Source organism: Orycteropus afer, unplaced genomic scaffold (genome assembly GCF_000298275.1).
Source record: "Orycteropus afer afer isolate SDZICR_OR568_19922 unplaced genomic scaffold, OryAfe1.0 scaffold00481, whole genome shotgun sequence".
NCBI classification, from domain to species: Eukaryota; Metazoa; Chordata; class Mammalia; order Tubulidentata; family Orycteropodidae; genus Orycteropus; species Orycteropus afer.
Genome location: NW_006922068.1, coordinates 1,090,051 through 1,099,853, shown reverse-complemented (window position 1 = coordinate 1,099,853; position 9,803 = coordinate 1,090,051). Strand labels below are relative to the sequence as shown.

Here is a 9,803-nt window from a genome sequence, read left to right as displayed (position 1 = left end):
GCAAATTCACTTTCCATGCAGCAGCTCACATATATTTTGTCTCATGACATTGACTACAATTTCCCACAATGCAACAGCTTCCCTCCCACTTCCTCCCCATAGTTACCTCTTGCCTGTGTCCTTCCCTCCCATGCACTCCTACCCCCTGAGCTATCTCCCTGTACATACACAGTCCTTCTATTCTCCCATGTTTGTTCCTCCAAAGAGTGTTTGATGGGGAAAAAACAAGGAGGAAAAGGATCTGAGGGAAGACACTTAGAGTCACCTGACTGAGAGAATAACCAAGGCAGACTAGAGACAAACCACAGCTCCTAGAGATCCCTGGGATTACTTGGTGAGGGAGCCTGGCAAATGCCTGGACTACCTGCCTCTCATGTGGGAGAGGCATTTAGATTGCTTGGGTATTAAAAGAAGGGAGATCTCTCAAGATTGGAAAGCCTAGAATATTTGGGCTAGCACAGGGCCTACTTTGTAAAATAAAAACTTGTTGCTGATGACTTGATTCTGACTCATAGTGACCCTATAAGACAAATTAGAACTTCCCAATAGGATTCCCAAGACTGTAAATCTTTATGGAAGCAGATTGTTACATCTTTCTCCCAGAGAGTAGCTGGTGAGTTTGAACCACCAACCGTTTGGTTAGCAGGCAAGCATTTAACCACTGTGCCACTAGGGTTCCTTGCTTGCTACCTAAGAACCTCTAAATCAATGGTAGCTTTTTATACTTTATTTGTAACTTCTGGTAAAGACTAAATAGGGCCTGCATTTGAAGTCATATTCATTCTTCCTTAAGCCATATATGCCTTCATATGTGTAGATAGGACTGCACAGTTAGAACAATATTTTCAGTATAGCAGTTATGTCAATAATATGATCATCAGATCAAATGAGACTCAGAGACCAGGCAGGGTAGCAGGGATCCTTGGCTTTCAACCAGCAATTCTCAGTGGCATACCTTTGTGTCAGTCACTTGAAATTTCAAAGAATCTGTTTCTGCAAAAGTAAAATGGGGATTAGTGCCATAATATCTACCACCTGTCTGGGCTTAAAAACACATCTCAACATCAAATTAAAAGAGAGAAAGCAAAAAATAAATTACACTGGGTAATATGCTCTGAAATGTTGACCTGCAAATCACTATGAATGGTAAAATCATTACAGTGTTATATTTCTATAACATTCTTAGCAGATGCCTTGCTAAAGACAAATCTTGATTTTGAGTATTACCTTAGAATGTGATTATAATTTTATTATTATTATTATTATTTGCTGAGAAATAGGAAGTCTGTGTTCAAAAGGGGTTTACTTCGTAAAACTAGATAAACTATACAGAAGATAGAACACTCATTCACAGATCATAATTGTCGGAGACCAAGAAAAAGACCCCCAAAACAACATGATTGCAAGGCACATGTTCTAACAACAGTTAAGAGAAGGTAAGTCCTCTCTTATGGTTGAATGCTTGCTTGGCTCCATCTTTGTGTTCCTGGGGCAGAATGTTGCCTGAGCAGAATGTTTGCTAACCTGTTTCCCTGGAGTAATGTTTTGCCCTAAGAATAGTATACCTTAGAAACCATTCTTTAGAATCATGTACCTTAACAATAATGTTTTAGAATGATGTATCTTAGTGATTATTTGCTAATCCCATAAGAGATATTGGGAGCTCTGGTAGCATAGTGGCTAAGGCACTTGGCTGCTAACCAGAAGGCTGGTGATTCAAACCCACCAGCCACTCCTCGGAAGGAAGATGGGGCAAACTACTTCCATAGTGGTACTGCCTCAGAAACCCAAGGAGGGGTCGCTGTGAGTTGGGTCTGACTCGTCGGCACATAACAACAACAACAACATAAGAGATATTAACCTAATTAATTATCCAATACATTTGGACATGGGAAAATGCCTTGGGTATAAGAAAGAGTAAAACTTTAACTTTTAATTAATAACTGATTGTTATAAGGAAACATTGTATTTTATCGTAGAAAAATATTTGATTGAATACTTGACTGTTTTAAGGAAATATCAAAATTATGATGTAATTGTGTGCTTATGTATAAATAAAGCAGGATGGATGCATCAGGGGTTGCTCTCGCAGAATATGTGGCGCGTCCGCCTGGTCCCCGTTGCTTTTAAAAAACTTTTAATCCTTTTGTGTCACTTTGTTTCGTGACCTGTGTGGTTTTGCTGGATGCAGCACATAATGCTTGTGTCAGTTGTTCACATAGGCCTCATTTTTTGTTTTTGCTATTAAAAATCAATCAAGGACATAGCACAGGGAGAAAACAAGCAAACAAACAGAAAGCAAATTAATGGACTCATTAATAGTATTGGGAAGGGCCATATAAATCCCAAAGCCAGAAAGCTTGTTTAAGACAAGATTCAGGAAAGATCTAGAAAAGTCCTTATGATATCAGACCCAAATGTGGATTTCTTCAGACAAAAGCTTCAAGTCTAACTCCCACTTTAATAATGAAACAGCTGTCAGGGTCGAGGCCCCTGTTGAGGGTCTTTATTTGTGATAGATAACTGGGTAGTTTTTGTTTTGTTTGGAGGAATAAATATTTGAAGTGGGTAACTTAAGAAGTTATGCTGCTGTTATGATGTTATTGATACACAGACTGACGCTATTATGGTGGATGCTATCAGGCTACATTATCTTTATGCCTCCAAGGTAACCTGAAGCAACAGCCTATTGACATGGCATTACTTTACACTGAAGCGTCTGCCCTGCCTGGGGACTGTAACCCAAGACAACCACATGCTTCACAGACAGCTTTCTTTAGCTACTGACAGCCTCAATGAAGGGAGAGCATGAAATCACCAGGGATGGTCACTTTCTAAGGGCAGGGGGGCTAGTAGCTGAGATACTCTCCGAGAGGGGGATCTTGCCATCTCCTAAACTTCTCTCTAGAGGCAATCAGTAGAAAGTCCTTCTCTTCAGGCAAGAAAATAGCTACTAGAAGGAAACTAGAGGTGATCTGAACTTCTGGAAAATTTTCTTTTCCCCTTTGAATTTTGCAATGTTTCACTGCCGGTCATGTCCACCTGGAAAGCAAGGCTCACCAAAAGACTGAAATCTCCGTCTAGAAGGATGCATCCATTTCCATGCTCGGCGCTACTTGCTTGTTTTGGGAATACACAGGAGAATACTCCCTTTGATCAGTCCAGCGTGGCTGATACTCATTCCACCATCTATGTTCAGCCCATGACCAAAACAGGCAGACATCCAAGTCACCCGAGGGAGCAAGAAGGAGCTCCAGAGAAAAGGCAAGATTCCGGCACCCATTCAGAGACAAATGGTAGCGCAAATCGGAATTCAAGTACCCATGCTGCTGCTCAATCTTCTGTGACACTTGACGATATGCCTGGGTCCCTAAGTGCTGAACCAGGTTGTGAAGCAGTTACTTTTCAAACTTCTATCCCCAGACCATCAATTATTGAAATGCCAAAGGTGAGTGTTCCTAATGTTGTTAGAGAAAGCATGGTGTTGAAGGAGAGTTCTGATCATTCAGTGACTAACAGATGGCTTCAGAAAATAAACTTGTTCACACGTGTACTGACTAAGTCTTTGGGGGAGAACTCTTACTAGTGAAATGAAGTGTGTAAAGTGTTTTAAATTCTCAGAAAGTTCTCAAAGGATGGGAAGGGACACAATGACAGTAAGCATTGGAGCCTTAGCAATGGCCAAACTTGACCTATAATTAACCAGCTATGGGAGTTCTGGTGGCATAGTGCTAACCAGAAGCCTGGTGATTCAAATTCACCAGCAACTCCTTGGAAGGAAGTGCAATCTACTTCCGTAGTGATACTGCCTCGGAAACCCAAGGAAGGGTCGCTATGAGTTGGATCTGATTCAATGGCAGTGCATTGTTGTTTTGTTGATGGTGCACCATGGTCAACAGTGTCTCAATAAAAGATTAAGAGCAATATAATTTGAGAAAGCATTTTTTGCTGGTCTGTGAATTCATTACACAAAAATCCATAGTATGACACATACGCAGAATCATAATATGAAATCTTTGATTAGAGAATTTCAGAAATTGACTCTATTTAAAAGGAATCACATGATATCAAAGCAGTCTGGTAAAAGTTGGAAATGGTAATACTTGTACTCATAGCAAGGAGCCCTGCTGGTGCAGTGGGCAAAACTCATGGCTACTAACCATAAGTTCAGTGATTTGAATCCACCAGCCACTCCATGGGAAAAGATGAGGCAGTCTGCTTCCATAATGATTTACAGTCTTAGAAACCCTGCAGGGCAGTTCTATCTGACCTATAGGGTCGCTATGAGTTAGAATTGACTTGACATTAGTAGTTTTGGTTTTGGTAGTCATAGCAGTAAAGAAAAGACTGACCTATAAAAATATTCACAATGTGGATGTTTCAGTGATAATTTTCTGAGACTTAAAGGGAGAAGTAGGAAGTTATTTGAAAAAAATAAGAAATTGAAGGAGTTAAAAAATAACATAGCATCTAAAGTCATTTATTTCTCTATTTTCATCTTTTTTTCTCCCCTTGGCATTACTGCATTTTGATTTTTGAATACCCTGATTGGATCAAACTGCACGATCACTTCGAAGTTCTGGAGGGATAATTTGGAGAGGCAGCATAGAGTCAGGGTTCCTAGAGCATTTTTTGGTTGTGTTCCTGGTCAAATAGTTTAAGAACAGATTTTTTAAAATAGAAGACTTTGGGAGTCCCTTACTAAGATATTATTTTTCAAAATAGTTTTTTTCATCTAGTTTAACCAAATCTCTTGTTGTCTGGCTTGCTGAGCTTAAGAAGCTTCATTAGCAATGAGAACTGTAAAACAGTGAAGATATGGTTAAACATAATTACAAAATAGTTTCCTTCAACTATCTGTAGTTTTGTATTAAATGACTGAAGCTCAACTCTGTTGTCTGTATCTTTCTATTCTGGGAGTGAACAGAACAACAACAACAATAACAACAAAAAAAACTCACTGCCATCGAGTCAATTCTGACTCACAGCGACCCCCTTTGAGTTTCCAAGGTGCTAAATCTTTACTGAAGTAGATTGCCCAGTCTTGCTTTCACAGAGGGACTGGTGGGTTTGAACCACCAACCTTCTGGTTAGCAGTCAAATGCCTTAGACACTACACCAGCAGAACTCCTTAGAGTGAACAGAGGGTGTCACAAAACCCTCTGTTATTACAATATAGTTATAGCAATAACTGTAGTTTTTTTCTAACACCACTAAAGCAAAACTCCAAACCAATGAGCCACCCACCCACCCACCTATCCAATCAACCAACAAAAATATCCCTAGCAATTTGTTGTTCAATTTTTACTTTATACTCACATCCAGACCAAGATATATTTTTTAGTAGTACTGCAGTTAGCTGAGTGGACTTCATGGCCAAGTTTATATTTTTTTGGAAGTTCAAAGATGTAATGATATACTATTTTAATGAGCTTGTTGTTGTTGTTATGTTCCACGGAGTGGGTAGAGATTGCAGCAGCTCAAGACCCCTCCAATATTGCTAAGCACAGCAGCAAGTATTTGAATTTATCTTTCTTTTTTAGTGGCATATGATACACAGGTACCCAAGGTAAACAGATGTATTTGAACATAATAAAACAGTGGATTAACACCCCTGCCTATTGTATACTTGGTATGAACAAAGCCCTAGACTACAGAAGTGAGTCAGGATTTAAATGGAACCAACCCTAATGCAAGGCTGAATGTTTCACAAAGAGGCATACCTAAGAGGGTTCAAAGGAAGATTGGAAGGTCAGGAAAGGTAACTTAGAGGGGAGGTGACATTTGAAATTGGTCTAAAAGAAGCATTAGGATTTTTAGAAGCAGAAATGAAGAAGGCGTTGGAATGAAAGAAAATTTTATCAACAAAACCATGGATGTAGGGGAATGCAGAGTAGGAACAGGTACGTCAGATTGTCTGAAGATTAGGCCACGAATTGGAGAGATACTCAGAAAGGGAGATTGAGGCCAAAAGCAGGATGTCTTGAGCACAGTAATGAGTGGTTAACTTAGTAGACAGTGGGAAGCCTTGAAAATTTTGCACAGAGGAACGTCATGCTTGTGATTCATTTTGGGAAGATTAATAGGTAGGTCTGGGTAGGGTGAATTAGAGTTGGAAAGGTTGGAGCTGATGGGTTTTTGTAATAACCAGGCCTGAAGAGAGAGTTGGAAGCTGAAGTGGGAAGGAAAAAGAGCAAGGGACCTTATAGGGTAGCATTTGCAGCAGTTGTTTGTGGGACCAAACTGGAAAGAAAGGAAAGTGAAACTAAACTGGAAATGATGAAATGAAAACAGTGCACAATTAAGTGTCAAGGTGTGCAAGAAAAGCAACTTCTGTGGGCCCAGTAAATGGACACCTATTCTAATTCAACTATGAGTGGTGCAATTGATTAACACACTTGGTTGCTAACCAAAAGGTTGGAGATGTGAGTCCATCCAGAGGTGTGTCAGAAGACCTGACTATTAAAAAAAATATCAGCTGTTGAAAACCCTATAGAGCACATTTCTACTGACACACATGGGATCACCATGAGTTTGAATGGACTCAGTGGCAACTGGTTAACATTTGCAAAGCACTTATTGTATGCCAGGAGCCCTGGTGGCACAGTGGTTAAATACTTGGCCGCTAACCAAAAGGTTAGCACTTTGAACCCACCAGCTGCTCTGTGGGAGAAGGATGTGGCAGTCTGCTTTCATAAAGATGAGAACCTTGGAAACCCAATGGGGCATTTCTACTCTGTCCTATAGGGTCACTATGAGTCAGAATCAACTCTGCCACAACAGGTGTAGGTATTTGGTTTATTCTTCGCCAGCCAGTCTTCTAAATACTTTACATGGAGGATTTCATCTAACCTTGATTATGGTGAGGTGCATATTTTTATTATTCCCATTTTACAGATGAGGATACTTAGAAACTATAATACGCTTACCAGGTCATAGAGGGAGTAAGTGGTAGAGCCAGGATTGGAGCTCAGTTCTGTTCGGTTCAAAGTCCATACTCTGAATTATAATATGCTCATACTACTAATTATTATTTGTGTGGTGTTTTAGAATTCACAATCCACTATTCTTATGTGATGTCTCTTCATATGCAATCAAATTTAAATTCCACTTATGTATGTTGTATATCTATATGTTACAGTCACACACTGCATAACGTCAGTTCAGGCAGCATCAGATTGCATATACATCAGTGGTAGGTTATAAAAGAGTTTAGAACAGGCCATAGTGAACAAAATAGCTCCCTGTATGCAACACATGTATCTCATGTCTCTTGTATACTGATTGTGTTGCCAAACATATAATGGTACAGTACATGTTGTTGTTATGTGCTGTCGAGTCAGACCCAACTCATAGTGACCCCTCCTTGGGTTTCCGAGACAGTATCACTACGGAAGTCATGATAAAATCCTGTTACTGGCTTATTGTGTACTGTACTTTCTATCTAAAAAGTTTACCATGTAACTAAATACTTCAACTCATAGGCAGCAGCATCAAATCTCATGTACCATGCATCTCTTGAGTGTCTTAGTATTATCTCTTTGCTTAGTTTTCTTTCAAAAATATTACTGTGAAGTGTATCATGGCTCCTAAATGCAGCAAAACCAATGCCAGTGATAGCAGCAGCAAGAGGCAAAGGAAAAGTATGGATTTGGAAGTGAAACGAAAGTTTATTAAATGACACAAAGATGGAAACTCAGTGAATTCTATTGCTCATGATTTAGGCACATCAAACTTGACAAACACAATGATCCTCAAAAACAAAGTTAAAATTCTCCAAGCTGTTAAAGGATCCAGTTCCACTGAAAACTACAAGGCTAATTAAATTGCAAGAGGGACCTATATAAGATATGGAGAAATTGCTAATGATGTGTATTGAGGACTGAACACAAAAGCAATTCCTTTCAGTGTGTTAATGATCACTGGTAAGGCAAGAAGCTTATTCGAGATGCTTAGAGAAAAAGCAGGACTAGACTACAATATGGGGTTTGCACAACATCCAAATCACATAACGTCCCATTTCACAGAATGTATCATGAATATTAAGCAACACATGCCTCTGTGTGCATGTGTGTGTTTGTGTGTGTGTGTGTTTGTGTGTATATATATGTTGTTGTTGTTGTTATTTGCTGTCGAGTCGGCCCTGACTCATAGCGACCCCTCCTTGGGTTTCTATATATATGAATGTGTGTGTGTGTATAAAACCCACTGCCATTGAGTCAATTCCAACTCATAGCAACCCTGATTGGATTTCCGAGACACTAAATCTTTATGGAAGAAGAGTGCTCAGTCTTGCTTCCATGGAGTGTCTGGTGGGTTTGAACCACCAACCTTCTGGTTAGCAGTCAGATGCCTTGGGTGCTATGCCACTAGAGTTCTTTATATATATATATATATATATATATATATATATATATATATATGTGTGTGTGTGTGTGTGTGTGTGTGAGTGTATATATGTATGTATGTGTGTATGTCTCTAAATATATAGAGAGATACATGCACATACACACACACACATACAGGGTAATCTATGAGAGCCAGATCTTGCCACTTTTTCACCTTTGACAGAATTCAGTCTTACCACTTTTCTGTCACACTCTATTAGTGGAAAATATTTGCGTTTTCCTTCTCTGACAAGTTTCTGCCTTACACGGGTTACAGCTTTTATAATTTTTACTGTACCTACATATATGTATACATTATAGTAGTAATTATTGTTACTTGCTTTATATTAATTTGCTTAATGTTTTTGTATGTATAACAAAGTACTAGGGACACTTTCCACTTCCTGTCCTGCCACAGACAAGGCTTAGTTGATGACAGTGTGGGATTTCTTTGAGATATTCTGATTAAAAGTGCCAGAGGACTGCCCAGATTTTTCATTACCTAGTAATTTTGCAGTGACATGTTTGCCCTCGGCAGATGATGAATGAACTGCTTTTATTGCCATCTTTCCTGGCAGCAAAATTATTTCCCCTTTGGATGTTCTAATCCTCATCATTTTAACTGCCTTGATATAAGCAATAAATATATATATATTTTTTTTTTGAAGTTCAGCCTCAGAACATAGCTATAGCTAAGAAATGGGAACAAGTCCTTCTATCTATCTTTAGTTACCAGTGTTCAGACAGTAGGGTGATTGGTTTAAGTTTAAATTTGAATTACCATCTGATTCTAAAAAGAAAAACTTGAGGCAGGGAAGCCAAGTAAGCTAAGTGAAAAATGAATTATTTTTGTTTGTATAAATATATATGCACATCTGTATTTATAAAATGATACTAATTAGTCTGTGTTCTGGTTAGCTAGTGCCGCTCTGACATGAATATACCACAAATGGGATGGCCTTCACAAACAGGAGTTTATTCTCTTACAGTTTGGAGGCTTTAAGTCCAAGTTCAAAGTGCCGGGCTCTAAGGGCTGGGTGAAATCCCCTCAGCCTTGGGTTTCAGCTCTGCCTCCAGCTCCCAGCCCACTGAAGCTAGAGGCATTTCTTCACTCAGACAGCTGCTGGCTGCTAGGCTGCTAAGCCCAAGGTTGACAAGTAACAAGGCACGGTCCTGATATTACCAAATCACACAGCAGGCCATTAATTCAGTCCATTGTAACTCCCAAGGTCGGCAGTGCATGGCAGGCTGCTGAACAATGACATGGCTACATGCAGGGTTCAAGGTGCCATAAGCTAGAGACCATTCCCAAAGCTGCTTCTTATATCTGGGAAGCAGACCACATACCCAAAGGCAGCTGCTACTCAGCTGCTCCCAGTAGATTCCACCATGGAGTTGATTACCAGTCTCATCATG

The 9,803-nt window shown here is 39.6% G+C and overlaps 1 protein-coding gene across 1 annotated transcript in view; it reads left to right on the top strand.

Moving 5' to 3' along the window:
• The first annotated feature begins 3,034 nt into the window (after nt 1-3,034).
• Nucleotides 3,035-9,803, top strand: part of FAM107B (family with sequence similarity 107 member B) — a 364,667-nt gene continuing 357,898 nt past the window's right edge. The window contains exon 1 of the mRNA XM_007954913.2: nt 3,035-3,448. Coding sequence (XP_007953104.1) covers nt 3,035-3,448 — 414 coding nt within the window. The remainder of the gene's footprint in view (nt 3,449-9,803) is intronic.